The following is a 19,869-nucleotide window of genomic DNA, read 5'->3' as shown; positions in this document are numbered from 1 at the left end:
TCATACACAGAGTAAGACCTGCCTCAGCCATTCCTTGGAGTGGTCATGTGCTAATTTTATTCAGTTACCACATCCTGACCAAACGAGATGAGAAAGTGGTCCTCTTGTTTCTCCTACACTGTTCTAAGTCTCTTGTCATTTCTTTGGTCCCCATGTGTGGGTAATATGCTTACAGTAAACTGTGTGTATTCTCACCACACACTTGACACACTGTATCACAATGAACATTGTGACTATTTCTCTAGTTCTTTGTAAACTCTGAGAGCAGAGCTGTCTTTATTCTCTCTCTCAGGAATGAAGGAATCTACAAGAGGAAAAGACCTGGGATCCTACATAGAAATGGGGGGGGGGCAAGAGAATTTAATGCAGCTGTTAGGGAACTATGTGAGGAGCTTCATTTTTCTTCTCACTGGAATTTTCTGTTTGGGGCAGGACAGATTATCTTTGGAAGTCCCAGCAGAAATTCCCCTCTGAGTTGAGCAAGGTCTGCTGTAATCTCATAAGAATCCTGCTCTTACTATGGAAGCACTCTATCAACAACCCAGGACAGTAATCCCAGCAGGTAGGAGGTAGAGGCAGGAGGGTCAGGAAATAATGGGCATTCTAGAGTGGTAAAGGCCAACCTGGGCTACATGAGACTTTTTTATTAATTACTTATAAATGACTAAAGCTATTTGAGTTACAGATCAAGAAGCTACAAATCTGGTGCAACCATCTCAAATGTACAGGAAACACTTTTTGTTTTTATTTCTCTAATTCCCGACCTCGCAGGATTTTACAGCAGGGACTACAATTCCCATGAAACCTCTCGGTACTGGGTAACGCCTGCCAGGCGCAACCGGGCTGCATTTCCTAGCGAGCCTCCTGACGCGGCGTTTGCGTGGTCCGTCCGGAAATTCGGTTGTTAGGTCAAGCGGTGGCACAGCAGGCTGCGCAGCAAGTACAAAGGTACCACCCTAGGGTTCGGAGAGACAATAGGGCTCTGACTCAGCCAAAAGGACCAAATTGTACATATTCCATTTTTCAGCTCCCAGCCATGCTTTCCCAGTGCCCTTAATGCCTAGCGCTCTGGCCGTTCAACCGTCCTTGTCCCTCCGCTGCCGGCGTAGAAGCCGCGTTAACCCGCCACGCAGCACAGAGGCGATTCCAGGGTGTGCTTGTCTGGGGTGCGTGGGCAGGGTGTGTGGACTCAGTCCCGTGTCCTTCGTTTCTCCGCAGCGAATGCTAAGTGCGCGATCGGCCTGGTGCATGGTCTCCATGGCCACGCGCGCCTGTGTATCGCGGGGCAGCGCGGGATCCGCGGCAGCAGGGCCAGTGGAAACCGCTATTCGCGCCAAATTGGAGCAAGCCCTGAGCCCCGAGGTACTGGAGCTGCGCAACGAGAGCGGCGGCCACGCAGTCCCAGCAGGCAGCGAGACTCATTTCCGCGTGGCGGTGGTGAGCTCTCGTTTCGAGGGGATGAGTCCCTTGCAACGGCACCGGTTGATCCACGAGGCACTGTCGGAGGAGCTGGCTGGGCCGGTACATGCGCTGGCCATCCAGGCGAAGACGCCGGCCCAGTGGAGAGAGAACCCACAGTTGGACATTAGTCCCCCCTGCCTAGGTGGAAGCAAGAAAACTCGAGGGACCTCTTAATAAATACCCGGATTGGGAGAACAATGATCCGAATGGGTCGACTGAGAATAAACTACTGTATCACTACTACCTTATTCCTTGATTTGTACGGACCAGGACCTCTGCCCTTTCTGCTAATGTACACCATGCAGAGGCAAAGAAGCCCTGGTGAAAGCTAAGCTAGTCCAGGGAGAGAGCAGCCACTCCCTCCTGCCCTTGCCTGGGCTAGACTAGAGAAAGGCTGCCCGGTCCTGATGAATCGGAAAGGGCCATGATAATAAAAGAGAAGCTGGTGCATGAGGACAAACGGTGCTCTTAATACCTGTTAAATTGGAGCCACACGTTATTAGTGCATATGGGGGGTGGGGCGGAGGTTGCATAACACCGCTGCGCACTTGGGTGTCAGAGGGTAACTTTCGGAGTTACTCCTCCCACCGTCGTATGGTTCTGGAATTGAACTCAGAGGCCATCAGGTTTACACAGCTGTTAGGTCCCTACAGACGTTCTTGTGAGAAGAAAATTACCTGTAGGCTAGAGAAGGGATTCTTGAGGAAGTGAACTATTTGGATTTTGCAAGGGTACCAAAACTAACCCGGAAAAGAGGGAATTCCTGCCTTTGAAGCAGGAAAAGAACCGAAATAAACATTGGCTAGGTTTGGGGGCTGGAGAGATGGCTCAGGGGTTAAGAGCTCTTCCGAAGGTCTTGAGTTCAGTTCCCAGCAACCACTTGGTGGCTCACAACCATCCGTGACTAGATCTGGCATCCTCTTCTGGAGTGTCTGAAGACAGCTACAGTGTACTTACATGTAATACACACACCTTTAATAATTACACACACCTTTAATTCCAGCATTAGGAGCAGAAACAGGCAGACCTCCTAAATTCAATACCACTCTGGGCTAAACAGTGAGACTCTCAAAAAAAAAAAAAAAAAAAAAAAAAAAAAAACAAAAAGGAAGTGCAACGAAGGACTGGAGATTGGTAGAATCAAGGACAAGCTGCAGACAGTAGGGATTCCCAAAAGAAATTGCTTAAAACTGGGGGGCCAGAGAAGGGTTGTAGCACTTTCTGCTCCCCAGAGGATCCAGGGTTGATTCCCAGCACCCACTTGGTGACTCACAAGGGACTGGAACTCCAGTTGCAGGGGATCTAGCGCCCTCTTCTGGTTCTGGAGGATACCAGGCACATGGTGCAGATATACATATGCAGGCAAAATGCTCATGCCAATAAAATAAGTTTATGTCGCCTTTTGCAAGAGTAACAAGGGCTCTTAACCGTCTAGGGCCAGCATAAGTAAATGTTTTTTAAACAAATAAAATGTAGGTTTGGGGTACCCCATTCCATGTCAATGAGAAGAAGAGGGATTGTTTCTCCAACACTAGTTTATCTTCCCCCAGATAGTCAGGATGGAAGAATGAATGAAGAAGCCAGGAGCAGACACAGCCACTTTGGGTTTGAAGGGTTCGTACCCTTTATTTTTCAGCAGTATTTTTCATTTCATTTTTTTTTCACATCAATGGAGTCAGGTTTAGGGTTCCCCAGGAGACAGGAAGGTGGATGTGTCTTCCCTGGGGATGTAGTAAGGGAAAGGGCTACGTCCAGCCACAGAACGGTGAGAAAAGGGTCGCACATTCACACACTGGGCACTGGAGGAGGCAGTCCTTTGAGCACAGACACTAGAGTTAAACAGTCACCACCTGGTTCAGTGTTACAAAATCGGAATGGCCTTAGGGTTGAGGGCGCCAGACGTAGCATAAGGAGGGTGGATTTAGATTTTTTTTTTTCTTTTTGTGGTTAGTTTAACTTCCTTTTAATTTTTTTTTTTTTTAACATTTTACAAACAGCTGAAAACTACAACACGTCACAACTACGGTGGGAGTGGAGAGAGTACCAAAGAAAGCAGCCACACAGAGTAGGGTAGGACGGGGGCAGCTCTACCTACGAGGCTGTTCTGTGGAAGGGTAAAACGGGGAAACTGAGGCTTCTGGTCCCTGCATTAGGGGTCCCTCACAACCCAGCCTTTTTGAGAAGGGTTAGGGGACGGACCCCTGCTTCCTGCCCCAGCTCTTTGTGCTTTCAGATTTGCTGGTTTGACCGTACGTGCCTGGTTATTCTCCCTTTCTTTCCTCTGGTCCACCGCCTGTGTGAACAGGTCAGATAGATAGAGGGCTGTGGCTAGTGGGTAGAGCCTCTCTAGAGGAAGGAGAGAGTGAGTCCTGGTCAGGGGCCCTCAGGTCCCCCAAGATTGTAAGACTCATCCCAGCCTGGCCTAGGGGTTCTGCCTCCAGCCCCAGCACAGATACAAGATTCTGGGAGGTACTATAGAAAAACCGTGTTGTGTGTGGTCACTGAAACTACTACTCTTGGCTTCTATTTGAATAGTAGAGTGGTACCCCTACCCCATGGTACACACACACACACACACATGCGCACGCACGCACACGCACACACACGAGTGTATGTATACATCCACACACAGTCCAGCTAAGCTGCCTCAGAACTTACATATAAATACAACTCAGAAAACTAATTCCATAACACCCAGGCTTCACACTTGTAGCCTGAATTGAGGTGAAAATGGTGGTCAGAGGGCTGAGGTTTATTGCTACTTCCCAGCATCCTTGGGAGGTGAGAGGACACCCAAGGCCTTCCCACTCAAGAAGTTCTTTTGGTCCAAGCCTCAGCCCCCATTAGAACTCCATACCTGTGGTTCACCAGGGCCTAGGCGGAGGGAATGAAGGGGGAGGCAGAAGTTCCAGAACCCCTGGAACAGGGAAACAGCCCCCCTGCTAACACTGGGGGAGAGAAGGATGCAGCTCAGCCTTCTCCTTGTGCAAAGTTGAGGGTGGCAGCAGGTGGGGAGTACCTCATCCCAAAAGTGGAACGAAGGGACCGTCCCTGTAGTCCCTGCCCATCAGGGTCACACACATGCACACAGGCACACACAGCTAAGACACCAAACACGGGGTGAGGACCAGGACAGCAGGGCAGGGTAGGGATAAAAGGAATTCTTGGTCTCACAGTGTGCCTGCCGTCCCTAAAGCCCCTGAGACATCCCCATCCCTCACTGCAGCACCTGTCCCCGGGTCTCAGGCAGCTTCAGAGCCAGAGAGCTACCAAGGGCAAGAGCAGCCGAGGCAAAGAGAATGGGAGCGGCCTTGGTGATGCCCACAAAGGATGTGAAGATGCTGATCCCCAGCACAGCTGCCAGCTTACACAGGGCATTCAGGAAGCCAAAGGCGGTAGTCCTGCTCAGTGCCAAGCCACAGGGCGGTGACGGCCCAGAAGAGGGAAGGTGGGCAGGTGGGAGGGCAAAGTGGGGTCAGAGGAAAGCAGTGTGCAGGCGTGGGAAGGAAGGATGGAGAAGTGACAGGAGGGCGTGGGGCAACAGACACATCGGAAGACAAGAGAGAAGGAGACAGAAGCAGGGGTTAGTAATTAGCAGTTCCAGAAGTGAAGACAAAAGCTCCCGACTGTTAAGGGCAAGCTCAGCATGGATGTGGGTCCTACCCCTAACAACATCCTTATGCTCCACTGTATTCTCATCTCTAAGGACAGTCTGTCAGCTCTCCTCCTCGCTCCTCCCCAGTCCTGGAGCTCCTCCCCTGCCCGCCCCACCACACTCCAAACTACCTCTTGTCGGAAGGGTAGAGCTCAACAGTCAGCACATCCAGCGCGTTCCAGGACGCGATGCTCACTCCCCCAAAAAGGCAGAGCAGAGCGATCATGGCTGACTCGCTGTTCCCAAAAGACAGGAAGAAGCAGGACACACAGGACAACACACTGGAACCAGCTGGAGCCAGGAGAAGAGACAACAGTGAAACCCAGCCACAGCCCAGCTTGCCACCAGCCAGCTTTGAGACAACCCCAGACAACTGTGTCCCAGGGAAGCCAGGAGGAAGGCTTTTCCCTTGTCCCAACCCCTGTGTTTGTTAGTACCAGTTTCAGTAGCTGCCATTTATTCAATACCAACTATGAGCTAAGTAATGGGCTGTGGTCTATGGACCTATCTGAGAAGCTCAGCCTTCTGAGAGCGGTGCTAGCTCCTCTATGAGAGGTACCAAGATTGCAGATGCAAGCTCACAGGGTGTGACCTGTCCAAGGTGGACCTGAACCTCAAATCTTCAGCCTCAAAGTCTGTGCCCTACTTGCTTACCATCCTACCTATTTCTTTAACCCCCTAGAGTAACTTCTTTGCCAGGTCCACCCCCATTTTGCAGTACCCCTAAACAAACCATGAAGGAGAAGGCTCTCTGGCCAATGGTTTCCAGCTGGAGAGGCGACGCTGACAGCCCCCTCCCCCCCCNCCCCCCACCCACCCACCCCCGCTGCAAGCACCCGACCCTCAGCCTCTTACCAAGCATCCTGAGCCTGCCAATCTTGTCCATGAGCAGAGCAGACACAATGTTTCCAGGAAGCACAGCCAGTGTCCCCAAGAAGCTGACAAAGTACACCATGTAGGCACCTTCGCCTGTCCCTGTCACGTCTAGCGGGCAGCCTTCCTTATTGTGCAGGAACGTGCTGTTCACAAGGCGGCTGTTCACAAACTTGTACTCAAACAGGTCTAGAAGGGCAAGACACAGGGCCGACGTTAGACCTGCTATGTCTGTGGAAGTTAGCAGTCGGGGTCTCTAGGCATTAGCGCTGACACTCACTGCAAAGCATCCAACATCCCCATGGGAACCAGCAATTTTCTCAGCAGAGGGACCATAAGCAAGAAGCTGGCATGGCACATCTGAGCTTTACTAGTCTTTGTTTCTTGTTCATCCTTTTTGTCCACCTGAGCTGGCTATAAACAGGAGCCCTGTTACTGGCCTAGGAGCTGCTTCTGAAGAAAACATTAAAAATATGTTTTTAAAGTCAGTCTCTGTGTGTTTGAGTGTCTCTGTGTCTCTCTGTGCCTCTGTCTCTCTGTGCCTCTGTCTGTCTCAGTCTCTCTCTGTCTTTGTCTCCCTCTCTTCCTCCTCCCCACTTTCCTGCAAGGTGAGGAAAGCTTACACAATACTCCATTGAGAGTTGGGATGTTAGCCTGGTGGTGATGGCACATACCTTTGATCCTAGCACTCTAGAGGCAGAGGCAGGCTGAAACCTAAGTTTGAGGCCAGCCTGGTTTAGAGAATGAGTTCCAGGACAGCCAGGGCTACACAGTAAAACTCTGACTTGGAAACAAACAAGAAAAAAGGAGATGAGGTGTTTCAGTCTAGCAGAGGACTCAGCCTTTCAGCTAAGACCATTACTCAGGCTTTTGTTTGTGTTTTATTTCTTCTTTTTCTTACATTTTGTTTGTTTGTTTGGTTTTGGCTTTTTGGGTGTTTTTTTTGGTTTTTTGTTTTTTTCAAGAAGGGGTTTCTCTGTATAGCNCTGGCTGTCCTGGAACTCACTNTGTAGACCAGGCTGGCCTCGAACTCAGAAATCCGCCTGCCTCTGCCTCCCAAGTGCTGGGCTTAAAGGCATGCGCCACCACTGCCTGGCTTCTTACATATTTTTAAAATGATTTATCTTAGGTTTTTTTGTTTTTGTTGTTGTTGCTGTTGTTGTTGTTGTTGTTGTTGTTGTTGTTGTGTGTGTGTGTACACGTACACATACCATGAACTCTCAGGGTCAGAAGACAATGTTAGCTCCTCTAGAACAAGAGTTACAGGCAGGTGTGAGCTGCCTGATGTGGTTGCTGGTAACTGAACCAGGTCCTCCGCAAGAGCAGTGAGTGCTCTGACCTGCTGAGCCATCTCCCCAGCACCATTTTAAAAGGGTTTTGTTGGTTTTGTCTTGTTTTTTGCTTTTAAAAAAAGGTCCCGTGCAGCCTAGCCTGGTCTCGAACTTGATCTTTAGTAGGGCTTGAACTCCCTGTCCTCTCGCCTCTGCCTCCAGACTTTTTTTTTTTTTAAATTACTAGGGATTAAACTTAGAGAGCATCCCATGAGCTGGGCAGGTGCTCCTCCACTGAACTCGCCACTCTCAGCCCTTTCAAATCTTGAGCCGGGACCTTACAAAGTCACCCAGGTTGGCCTTGAACTTTCCCAGACAGTTTTCAATTCCCCTGCTTCAGCCTTCTGAGGAGAGGGATTGCAGGCCTCTGCTAAGCTGAGCTGCAAAGTGGACTGATGCCACGATTCCCACTTTTTCCTTATTAAATATCCCTTGTGTTGTCTTTCTTTTCCCCAAACACCCAGTTTACCCTAACTCTTCAAAATTACATTAGCATTACCTCACCGGAAACTTTATAATTACAGCTAAAGGTAAAAGAACTCGAAGTTTTCCTCAGAGAGCGGATCCCAGGAAAATACCCATTATATTTCCCAGATCACTGGTGGTAGCCAGTAAGCAACCCCAGGGCACACTCAGCTTGAAAACAGGAAGCTAGGGGACAAGGACGCCTCCTTCTCCCTTCATCAAAGTCCCCTGGGCTGGCACCCACTGGCCACCTTACCAGTGTTATAGAACACAGTATTGATGAATGTGCAGTTTCGGAAGAATGTGTTGCTGGATGTAACATCTTCAAAGTAACACTCCTCAAACAGGGAATCCTCAAAGGACACTGACTTCAGACGCAGCCCGATGAACCTGCAGGACCAAGATGGTGAGACACACCCCCTCAACCTTTGTGTCTCACTGATTCACAACCCTAGAGACCAAGAGCCCTGCTTATACATAAGCTTTGCCCTAAACCACCTTGTCTTGAACTCAGACTCATCACCAAGAAGGAGTTAGGAGGAATAAGAAGCAGTGGTGTGGAAACATCCCCACGTACTTGTCATTGAAGTACTGTCCCCCTCGGTGGATCTGATTCTCCAGTGTGAAGTTAAACGTCACATGCTCCACGCGCTCCCCTGGGAACACTTTGGTTCGGGCTGCATAGTCCACAGCCTGGAGATGGCGGATCATGTCGGGAAACCAGACAGTCAAACCATAGTAGCTGGGGAGTCAGAGGCATGGAATCAGAGGGGGCAGATGAGACACCAGAACCCCAATCAGAGAGGCAGATGAACAGTCTACCTGCATAGGGGCATACTTACCCCCAGTCTCATCCCACACAGTCCCCAACCACTACTGTGGTTCTGGAGTCTTTAAGGTCTTCTACGCTACTCATTACACTCTCCTTCCCATTCACTCTGAGGACTTAGATCCCTCCCACCAAGCCCCAAGTGTCCACGTAACACAACATCCTCACCTCACCCTGTCACCACTGCACTAACTCTAACAGCTAGTTTTATCTTTTCCTGATAGAAGAGAAACTAAGGACTGGAACACGTTTTCTTATCCCAGGACATTGTCTGGCAAAGACTGACTGCCTGTCAGTTTGAATTACAAGTTGGATGACTTAATTTAGTAGAGGACTTGGATCAAGCATCAGGAGGATGCGGACAGATGGCACCCTCCATCGGGACGCGCCCCGCTATCTCCTGTCTCATCACTCTGCTTCAGCCAAGCACAGCCACAACCGACACTTAGCCCCCCTCACCTGAAAGACATGGTGAACCATACACCCATCATCATTAGTGTGATGCGCCGATACTCCGGACTGAAGCAGGAGAGGAAATTCCCCCAAACCTGCACAGGACACAGTGAAGGCAAAAGATGGCCACACTAATGTCTGCCTACTGACCTCCAGTTCTTGCTTTTCCCACCTCCCTCAGTTCACCTTCACCCACACACAGGCTCAAGCCCTCCCTTCTCCTCTCCCCCCACACTCCTCCTGTTGCCCTGCCATTCACTCTATCATTACCTGACCCCCCAGGCTCAAAGCCCGTACTCCCCAGCGCTGGTACCAGGTTCCTGTGTCAGACTGGATCTCAATCAATTCATCCTCCTGATGAATCGTTTTAATGTGGGTCACCTGGGCGCAAGAAAGGGAGTGAACTGTCACATGCTATTTCCCAACCCACTCCAAGTGTCTCTCTCAGTAGCAAAATGGGAGGCAGGACTCGGCATAAGGAACATCCTGGGAAGGCCATTGAACCACAGTGTGGTCTGAGACACCTAGGAAATGGGCGACGTCCTGAAGGGTCCTAGTGGGGCTGTGGGGTTGAGTGGGAAGAGTTGTAGCTTACTGAGAAGACTCGCTCAGGGTGGCCCTTGGCTCGCATGTTGGTGTCATGAACCTGCTTCAGTACCATCCAGGCTTCGTCATGCTTCCCATTCTAGAACACAAACGTCATTCCATGCAGTTCGGGAACGCCAGATCCAGCATTACAGACCCCATCCCTCCAATCGGGCTCCTGGAGTCCCAAGATACAAAAAGACTCCCTGCTCTCCCCTGCAACCCTAACCTATGGTACAGATGTCAGCCCAAGCTGGGGCACAGCAAGGCAGGATGACACTTGGTTACGACTTGGGAGGGGAGTTTGCAGATGACAGCAGAGACAGCCTAGATCCTTGGGGGGTTCCTCCAGTAAAGCATAAAGAAAAAGCCTAAGATGAGGAAAATGATGGCTGCAGAAGGAGCCACATCCTAATCTGCTGGAGCCAGGAATACCCTGAAGAGAGATGTGAAGGGCGGGTCCCAACTTGAGCCTGCGGAATCGTGAGCCACCCATTGATGAGCAGGTTTCCTGGTCTTTCCAAACCCCTCAGGAGACACATTTTAAGACAAAGGAAGCAAGATAAGGGCTGGAAGTTATAGGCTTGTGAAGGAGGAAGAAGTCACCAGAGTGCAGCAACCCCACCATGAACATTTTCACCCCCACCCTGACCTCCTACTTCCCCCCCCCCCCCGGAGCAATCCATTCACCTCTAGGAAGAAGCGGGGACTTTCTGGCTGCGTAGTCAGAGCCCCGATGGCAAACACAGAGGGAAAGGCACAGACGAGGACAAAGACCCTCCAGCTGTGGAACTGGTAAGCAGAGCCCATCTGGAAACTCCACCCTGGCGGAGAGTCACAGAGTTAGCAGAGAACCAGGGAGCACAGCAGAGCTGAGCTGGGAGGACTGAGAGTCTAAAGACAGCTTACCATAGTGAGGGATGATGGCCCAGGCCATTGCAGCTGCATACACTCCACCAATCATCCAGAACATACAGAGCCAGCTCAAATGCTCCCCACGTTTCTCCTGGGCCAGAAACTCCGAGAAGTAGGAGAAGACTATGGGGATGGACCCGCCAATCCTGGACATTTCAAAAGTAGACATTAGGAAACAGCCATCTTCTCAATTCCTTCCCCAGTGCTCTGGGTCCTCAACCCCCCAAACCCCACTTTATTCTCATCCCATACATTATGTCCTAGAAGTTCCTTTAGCCACCAGCCACCAGTCACTATTCTTGGGATGGCAGGAAGCAGGTAAACAGGTCTTGGATTAACCCGGAAAGTGGCTACGAGTTGGGAAGGAGGCAAGATCACTGCAGAAAAGGGAACCACAGTCGAATGTGGTGTCGAATGGGCGATCCCAGCACCAGGGGAAGAGGCAAGGTGAGCATTTCAAGTTCCAGGCCAGTCAGGCCTATATTCTATTCAAATTCTATTCAAATAAAAATTCAAAAACAGAGCTGGGCGTGGTGGCGCACGCCTTTAATCCCAGCACTCGGGAGGCAGAGGCAGGTGGATTTCTGAGTTCGAGGCCAGCCTGGTCTACAGAGTGAGTTCCAGGACAGCCAGGGCTATACAGAGAAACCCTGTCTCAAAAACAAACAAAAACAAAAACAACAACAACAACAAAATAAAACAAAAAATCAAAAACCAACCAACCAAACAAACAAACCCTTTATGATGGATGTCCACACCTTTAATTCCAGCTTGTGAGAGGCAGGGGTAGGTAAGTCTCTGAATTTTAGACTAGCCTGGTCTATCTACATAGTGTCCCAGGCCAGCCATGTCTCAAAATAAAAACAAGCCCAAAAAACAATAACAAAATCCAACAACAGATGGAGACAGTGCAGATGCAGGCAGGGGAAAACTTCAGATTCTGCCAAAGAGGGTGTCAGCAAGCTTTCTTAACAAACTCAGGAAAAATATACTTTCTGGGATGGGATAACTCCAGGGTGTGCATGAGCCCAGGGGCAAGGTTGAGGTCCAGTGGACCTCAGTGTAGACAGCCTCAGAAACAGAGGTAAGCTGGGAGACTCGGGGACAGATCCAGAATGGTATTCTGGGTGTTAGCAGGTGGACGCTGGACATGGGTATCTGGCCAGAAGACGGGGTAGGGAGTGGGAAAGGCATTCGTTCACTCATTTCACACAGATTTAAGATGTGTCCAATATGCCTCACACTGTGCTAAGGGTACACTACGGCAGTGACCAGGGCACAGTGCTTTCAGGGCTAAGAATGTGGACACTCACCCAACCCCAGAAAGGAGGCGGCAGAAAAGAAAGGTGCCATAACCCTGGACGAAGGATGAGAAGAAGGCGAAGACGCTGTTGACTGAGAGTGAGATGAGCAGACACTGTCTCCGACCCAGCCGATCAGCCAGGCCTCCCCAGAGGAAGGCCCCCACCATCATGCCCAGGTACACAATGAGGCCTGCAGAGAGGAGGAAACCCCGGGAGAGGGGGTTGGGGGCATGAGCAGATATTCCATCAACTTTGTACTAGAGCCCCAACTCAGGTGGTGGACAGTCACCACTGCAGACCAGGGCTCAAAGGCAAGAAGACAAACATTGGAGAAAAATGCCCCTCACTTTCACTGCTTCCACTCCTCCTTCCTTCCCTCCCTCTCCCTAACCCTTTCTTCCTCTCTGTCTTCTTCCCTTCCTCCATCTACTGAACAGAACACTCATTCCTAACTCACCCAGAAGTGAAATGGACCTGCCTAGATTCCTAGATACCATCTGCATCCTCTCTATTCTCCCAGGTTGTTCGAGGACATCATCGTCGTCTTCGTCATCATGTTTTAGGCTGTGCCTCCCTGTGTCACTCTGGCTGGTCTGGAACTCACTGTGTAGACTGAACTAGCTTCAAGCTCACAGACCCACCAGCCTCTACCTCCTGAGTGCTCAAACTAATGATATTCAAGCTTCTCCCCCCAGTTTTGATACCCTCAAAGACGATCTCTTGTTCTTTGGGAAAGAGGCTCCAATACAAAGTTTATCCTTTATCCTTCCAACCCCAGGACTTGGGAATCCAAAAATGCTTCCCGCCTCAGTTTTATGTTTCCTACCTAAAACCAGAATTGGAATTGATTTTTAAAATCATCTCTAAAACTTTGCATTTTGTCAGTGTCCACCCCAGAAAGAGAAAGAGACAGACAGACAGACAGACAGACAGACAGACAGACAGACAGACAGACAGACAGAGAGGAGGGGGGAGGAGAGAGAGAGAATCTATGGAGAAGCCAGTCTATAATTTCTCAGTGAGCATATGAGATTTCTCCTTCTAGATCCCTGTCAGGAAAGGCCATCAAAGACTTTCCTGGTCTCTAGACACTCCCATGTCTGAGGTGTCCTTACCCACATCCCTCCAAACAGCCCCTCCCCATATATACCAAGGTATTTCAAAGCTGACTTGTTCTTCAGTCAGGGAAAGGCAACCCAATAACAGAATGGAAGACTTTGAAGATGCACTTAACAGTTGCCCAACCCACCATGGCCATATCCGGCAGTTAGGCAAACTACCACCCACTCAGACACCAGCGAAAGCCCCAATCCAGCTATACTCTCTTTCACACACAATTTCATTTACTCAGCCTCCAGAAGAGGGTGTCTATGGGGAGGTGGGGGGGGGGGGGTGCGTGGTAGTCAGTGGGCCTTCTAGGTACAGCTTGCAAAACTAGTGGGGCCGGACTGGGTGGTTCCCCACAGCAGGGTACGTGCAGGCTTCTTACCTAGCATGCCTTTGTTGGAGTCCGACAGGCACATGTCTTTCTCAGCACTGGGCAGCACAAAGCCCACCACAAAGACTTCTACACCATCTGCCATCAGTGCCAGACCCAGCACGAAGTAGAGTGTCCACTGGAAGCGGCCATGGCCACACTCCCGGAGGATGGTTTCATACTGCTGAGCCAATTCTTCCCGATCTTTACGCCGCTGCGCCTCCCCCCGACCCCCAGGAGGACCTTCCCCATCACTCAAGCCCCCTCTCACTCCAGCCAGGGGTGCCCCATCTGCCATGCGTTCGCCTTTGCCCCCAGACTCTGCCCGGGGGATGCCCTGATATTCTCCCTCGTAGATCTCATCATCCTCATCGTGGCCCTCGGTGGCATCACTAGAAGCGCCACCTTCCTCCTCATCCTGGGCCCCTTCTCCGCGGTAATAGCCATCAGCAGGGGCAGGGAAGTCGTCATCATCCTCCTCCTCCTCAAAGCGGGAGTAGGACCTTCGGGAATACTCGTCCTGGACTCTGTCGAGGCCCTTCACCACCTTCTTGGCCGCGTGTTTCTTCACTTCCTTGGCAATGTCTTTGGCCCCACGGATGAACGCTGCTCGGTCTCGAAAGCCTTCTTCCATGATGGGGCTTGGGGCACTTCACTGGATCTACCTTACTTCTCTGCTTCCTTTTCAGCCCTTTGCTCAATGAATCGGAGGGGTCAAGAGGACCCTCTCTCCAGATGAACTGTGTTCCAGTACCTTTGGGCTCAGACTAAGAGGAACTAGGACCTGGCCTGTGAGGTCCACATGGGGAAAAAAGAAGAAAGGAGCTTTGTTCTGCACCCCACCCGGTTCAGTAGGGTGAGTGGGGGAGGGGGAGGGGGAGGGAGAGGGATTGGGAACTGGGAGCCAGGTTGGAGAGGCTAAACTGAGGAGTCAAGATGTTTCAGGGAGGGCTGCCTAGTTTTCTTCTGAGAAGCTCCGAAGACCTAGGAAAAGAAGAGGAAAAAGAAATCTCACTAGACTAGTGAAGGAGGGCCAGTATGGAACCCCTTTCAACCGAGTACTTCTGACCACTAGCTATTAAAGAGATGATTACCTGGGCCAACCCCGAGCCACTGGATATACACGTCCCTTTACTTTGATGCTGGAGGGTCGTAGAGCCAGGAGATTTGCTCTGGCATCAGTCACCACTGCCCACATCCATTGCAAAGAAAACCCAGGAAACAAGAGAAACAAACATTTTCTGCCGTAGGCTCCTGGGGAGTTCTGGTAGAGACAGAACTTGAGGATGAGGTGCGGAAGGACAAGCCTTCTGACCAGGTTCCTCAGCCCACCGATAGATCTGAAGGCAGGGCCTCCACTGTTTTTCCCTCAAAGTCTCCCAAGGGAAGATTTCTCTTGACTTAGCCGAGCAGGTAAAGCTCACCCTCCAGAGTCAGATAGCCTTGGTTTGACCCTGCATGAGTTTGACATTACGTAAAAGAGGAAAGTGGGGGTTTAGCAGCCCACTGTGCTTACCCCAGGACCTGGCACAGAAAAGGTAGTGCAAACCATGAGCTCTAATGCGGTGGTGACAGGAATGAGCATAGCAAGATGTCCCTGCACTCCCGCCTAAGATCCCTCAGTCAAGGAAGCCTCTGCCTACACTTTGGGGTGAACCGCAAAAAGGAACAGTCAAGGAGAATGCCAGTCAGACGTGAAGCACATGACATTTGAAGTCCCCACCCCCCTACTTGCTCCCTGCTGATGGGCAGGCTGCCCCAATCTGCCTGAACCTCCGTGTCCTTCTAGTTAACTTGATGGTGATTGAATTGGGAAAATCCACTTCTCAGAGTTGTGAGACTTAACCTCACAGAATTATTTTATGAATATTAGTTTGCTTCCCTATTACATTGAAAAAACGTGTGCAGGAAGCAGGTCCAGCGGAGGTTCATCCTTGACTTCCAATGCCCAGGATCCTCCTTTGTCTGGGTTTAAACTAACTCCAAGAGCTGGAATTAGATATATCCTTTGTAAACTAACAGGATAAGGACCCAAAAGGGAGACTTCAAGAGCTGGAATTAGATATATCCTTTGTAAACTAATAGGATAAGGACCCAAAAGGGAGACTTGAAGCCTAGGTAGAAGGGACAAGAAGGAAGACCATGAGCTAAGAGGAAAGGCAACCAGCTGCCATCCCCTTCCTTCAGAATGTCACATCTAGAACTCCCCTTGTGCCTATGGGGTAGGACTAGAAATGACTGGTTGAGGTCACATTCCCAGTGAGAGTCTAAGGTCTATAGATGTTCTGTTCTTCCAGGGTCTCCCTTCCTAATCTCCCTTAATCCCTCTGGTTCTTTAGGAGTCAATGAAAAAGGAGTCCATAAATACCGCAGTGCGTAGGCAACTGGTGGAGAATGAAGGGGACCTCCCCACCCCCCAAAATAAGACATCCCCCAAAGGGAGGCATAGGATAACCTCCTTCAGGGCAACAGAGGGCACAGGCCTGGATTAAGAGCAATATCATTCCCCTAAAATAATCTCCTCTGCTCCCACCCATTCAAAGCCTTGACCAATGACACACACACACACACACACACACACACACACACACACACACACACACACACAAGCTAGTGGAAAAGGGTAAATAATGCCTTGTCATTCAGAAAGATACACTGGCAAGGACAGATGTAAGCAGTGGACAACAGTGACCAGGAACAGTGGCCTCAGTGTCACCTTTTCTTCATGGTTCAAGGAATAGCCATCCTCAGTGCCAGCCAAGGCAATTTGTGTACCTCGGCTCTCTTTCCCGACCATGATCCCTCCTCAAACCCTGAAGGAAGATTTGGAGCCACCAGGAGCTGTTTGCCATGCCTGTTGACATTGTTTCCCCCACAGCTGTGAGTGTGGGGGGTAGGAAAGCCCCCCCCCCCAGTCACCAACAGCACACAGTGGCTCAACAGCCAGCGCCCCCCCCCCCGCACCCCTCGGGGCCAGCAAGCCCAGGAGGGAAAGAAAGAAGACAAATTCTTTGAGCTGGTGAGGAAGTCGTGCTATATTTAGCCCACAGAGCAGCACAGAGTGGCTGAGCCTGAGGAAGAGAGACAGCACTGGGAGAGGTGGAGTTAAAGGAAACCAGACTGGGATTTACCAAGTCCTTTAAGGCTGACTGGCTTCACCTGACCGGAAGAAACGTGTCCATATTTTCTGCAGAAGGTGGAAAGGGCATGTGGAAAGGGCTTCGTAAGCAAACCTTTCAAGACAACTGCTCAGGTCCAGATGAGCCCCCTAATCAAAGCCCCTGCTTTGGAGCCACCCAGGTTTCCTTCCATCCCATCCCGTGCCAGGTCATTAAGAAGTGGCAAGGTCATGAAGAAGTAGTCATTGATCAGAAGATTCCCATTGAAAAGGACAAGGGGCAGAGAAGATTCCAGTGTGCTCCCCACCCCCACATCACAGCTTGATAACTGACCCTCTTACCCCTCCGCAAGACTGACAAGACTGAGCCCTCACCCCTACAATCTACCCCTGGGTTTGGAAGATGGGAGCATCCAGTTGGGGGGGAGGTGTCAGCTGAGAATGTACACGGAGAAAAATGCTCACGGAGAGGCCAGGGACGTAGAGAAAACGCTTCACATGCATTGACTTAGAGACCGCCTCTGCCAGGGCTGCAGAGACAAACCCCCCCCCACCACCACCACCTAGCCTCAGCTCCGGTACCAGGCATGAGGCCCTGGAACTGATTACACGGCTGCTCCCACCCCTGGTCCTGCTGCTGGACAGGTTCCCACCGTCCTTCTGAGCCCCTCCCCTGACCCCTCAGTAAGCGCCTTTAGTACCAAGTCCCAACACCTGGTTGCTTCCCATGTCTGTCTGCCCAGTATTTCATTCCTTCTATCCTTCACCAAGCCGATTCCTCTACCCCCCTAACCCACCCAAGTCCAGGCAAGAGAGGCTGTACTCATTCTCTGGCCCCAGCCAAGGTCATTTACCATGGGGGGGGGCATACATCAAGGTGAGGAGAGGATGGAATTTGAGGGAACCTCAGCTTACCTAACAGCCCCTCACCGGGTTTATGTAATGGGGACTTGAAGCTAAGGTAGAAAAAAAAAATCCTCGCATATATATACACATATGTATGTATGTGAGTATATACATACAAATACATATATGTGTATTGCACATATGTATTTATTTATTCAAGTATATTCTCAAAGCAACTGAAATAAATGGCCCATTCCCCAAACCACCATCACCACCACCACCACCCTCAGCGGGGACAGTCACCCTCCCCATAAGCAAAGCATCAGAGATAAAATGGCTGCAAGGCTAGACAAGGATGCTTCTGCCCGGGGCGGGGTGGAGGTGAGAGGAGAGGGGTCTCACCTGAGCTTGGTTCCCCGGGTCAGGGAGTCCCCGGGTGAGGGAGGGGGTCCAGCCACAGGGCTGAGGCGGCAGCGGCGACTGCTCCTCCCGGTACCAGGGGAAGCGGCACTGCAGACCTGCCCCCCGCACGCGCTCCGGCCCCGCCTCCGACCCTCCCTCCCCCGCGCTAGTGAGCAGCGGGAGAGACCATTGTGGGGGGTGGGGGTGGCGGAAGAAAAGATGATGGGGGGGACTTAGGACACAGGAAGAAAAGATGAAGGAACTGGAGGGGACTGTCAGAGTGACAGCTGGAAATGACAGTCTTTCTCAGCCCCTTCCTCCCTAGCAAAAGATGCCAGGAACTAAATAAAGGAAGACACTAGCAGTGGTTAGGGGAGTAAGTGGAGGAAATAGACAGGAGGTGATGAATGAGGTAGCCCCTTTCTTTGCACCCAAGCTAGGATGAGAGAACCCAGGAGTCTCAGCAGTTCTGGCTGCGTTAAAAACAGCTCCCTCCCCTTCTACACTGCTCCCTGGAATTAAAAAAAAAAACACCCTCTCCCAAATCCACAGCTTGGACCCCAGGTTCACCTTGCTATGTGAGAGGACTCAGAGATAACAAGGTGTGGTTTCTGTACTCAACAGCCAGAGTCAGTGACAACTGGGTTCCTGTCATCTGTCTCCTCCAAAAACAGTCTAGACTGTTTATGTACAAGGACCTCCCCCTCCCCATCTCTATTCAATTGCTGGTAGTAGCAGAGGCAATGATAGAGAAGGAGTTTGTCTGATCAACTGGACAGTTCCCTTTCCAATCACTCTCCAGTGACTCAAAAATAAATAAATAAACACATAAATACATAAATAAATAAATCCTATCAATTAACAACCCCCTCTTTGGGGTGTGTATGTGTGTGTGTGTGTGTGTGTGTACGTACACTGGCTTGGGTCCTCCTTTTCCTGAATCTTTTCTGTTTTATTGTCAGATAACCTGGACTGACAGATCCAGAGGTGCTTGGAGGATGTACAACCTGAACCAGTCTACTCCAGATAAGACCTCGGGATTGTCTGGAAAGAGCACTGACCCAAGCATACCCCAGGTCTCCACCGCTGGTTTTGACCAGGTTCCCTGCCTCTGGGAAGCACAGGCTTCTTGTCTAGTGTTTTGGACTAGGCATCTCTTTTAGCTGTAACACCATGAGTCTGCTCAGTTAAGTGTGGTCTAGGATGCTGGAAGCTACTGAATACAGAAGACTGGCAGCCTGCGTTCTCAGAGATTTCCCAGGTGCCATTTGACATGCTGAATTTACTATGCTAGGGATGTGAGCCTAAGTTTTGTAGGACCCAATGCTGGATTTTGGAAATGTATGGGTCGGTAAGGTTCACAATTGACTGAAAGTCATAATAGATACTAATTTATCCTAAAAAGTTACCTCTCACCTAGACTGAAGATTTTTGTGTCCAGTCTCCCCCTTAAGCCAAATCAGGACCATGTCAGTATAAGTCACCAGTGACATAACTGAATGAGAGAACTTGTATCTTTAATGGCATCTGGCCATCCCCAGTAGGATGCCAATGAATCCAAAAACTCTCCTGGCAACAACTCTCTGCCCCACCTCTACGAGCGGGGAAGCTTTGCCAATGCTCTAGAAGAACTCTCAGTCTGCTGGCTGGAGTACTCTTTCCAGGATGGCACTTGGAACAGCTCTGCCCACATGGGCCCCAGGGACTAGCCCTTTACTAGGCTTTCATTGATGAACCCTCTTAAGGTTTAATACGTCTTTTAGACACATCATTCCCCATTTTAGGTTATAGCCAGGCCTTGCTGGTGGGAAGCTGTGTTCTCTTTCAGGTGATTCTGCATATTCTGCACTATTTACTAGCTTCGCAGAAGAAATATAGTCCCCATCAGCCAAGGGTAGCATAAGCCTGGAGTCCCAGCTAATCAGGAGACAGAGTTCTATGCCTGTCTGGGCTACAGAATGAGTCTAAGGGCATCTTAGACCCTGTATCAAAATGAAAAGTATAAAGAGGGCCAAGGATTCAGTCCCCAGGACTGCAAGCAAATTAAAAGGGAAAACATGAAGTTTATTTTAAATTCTGAGGGGAGACTTAAAACAAGTACTTCAACACCTCCCCAGCCCCCAGGACAGGGTTCATCAACACTCTGGTTTTTTCA

The 19,869-nt window shown here is 50.4% G+C and overlaps 2 protein-coding genes across 3 annotated transcripts; one reads left to right on the top strand and one right to left on the bottom strand.

Annotated features, from left to right (window-relative positions):
- Positions 1-840: 840 nt before the first annotated feature.
- Bola1 (bolA family member 1) lies at positions 841-1,917 on the top strand. Its single transcript, XM_021196826.2, has 2 exons — positions 841-948; positions 1,219-1,917. The coding sequence occupies exon 2, from the start codon at positions 1,222-1,224 to the stop codon at positions 1,633-1,635; it is 414 nt and encodes a 137-aa protein (XP_021052485.1). The 5' UTR covers positions 841-948; positions 1,219-1,221; the 3' UTR covers positions 1,636-1,917.
- A 1,482-nt stretch (positions 1,918-3,399) lies between these two features.
- Positions 3,400-17,846, bottom strand: Sv2a (synaptic vesicle glycoprotein 2A). 2 transcript variants are annotated; one of them, XM_021196172.2, is made up of 13 exons: positions 17,715-17,846; positions 13,361-14,332; positions 11,881-12,061; positions 10,562-10,713; positions 10,343-10,476; positions 9,663-9,752; positions 9,338-9,448; positions 9,074-9,162; positions 8,363-8,527; positions 8,042-8,175; positions 5,972-6,178; positions 5,248-5,407; positions 3,400-4,862 (listed from the first exon to the last, which is right to left on the bottom strand). In XM_021196172.2, the coding sequence occupies exons 2-13, from the start codon at positions 13,980-13,982 to the stop codon at positions 4,679-4,681; spliced, it is 2,229 nt and encodes a 742-aa protein (XP_021051831.1). In that variant the 5' UTR covers positions 13,983-14,332; positions 17,715-17,846; the 3' UTR covers positions 3,400-4,678. The 2 variants fall into 2 exon arrangements, with proteins under 2 accessions (XP_021051831.1, XP_029393590.1); XM_029537730.1 differs by lacking the exon at positions 17,715-17,846 and adding an exon at positions 14,443-14,536.
- Positions 17,847-19,869: the final 2,023 nt, after the last annotated feature.

The sequence above is a fragment of the Mus pahari genome, chromosome 4 (assembly GCF_900095145.1).
Source record: "Mus pahari chromosome 4, PAHARI_EIJ_v1.1, whole genome shotgun sequence".
NCBI classification, from domain to species: domain Eukaryota; kingdom Metazoa; phylum Chordata; class Mammalia; order Rodentia; family Muridae; genus Mus; species Mus pahari.
Note: the sequence above shows the minus strand (reverse complement) of the source record. Positions and strands in the feature narration are given on the sequence as shown.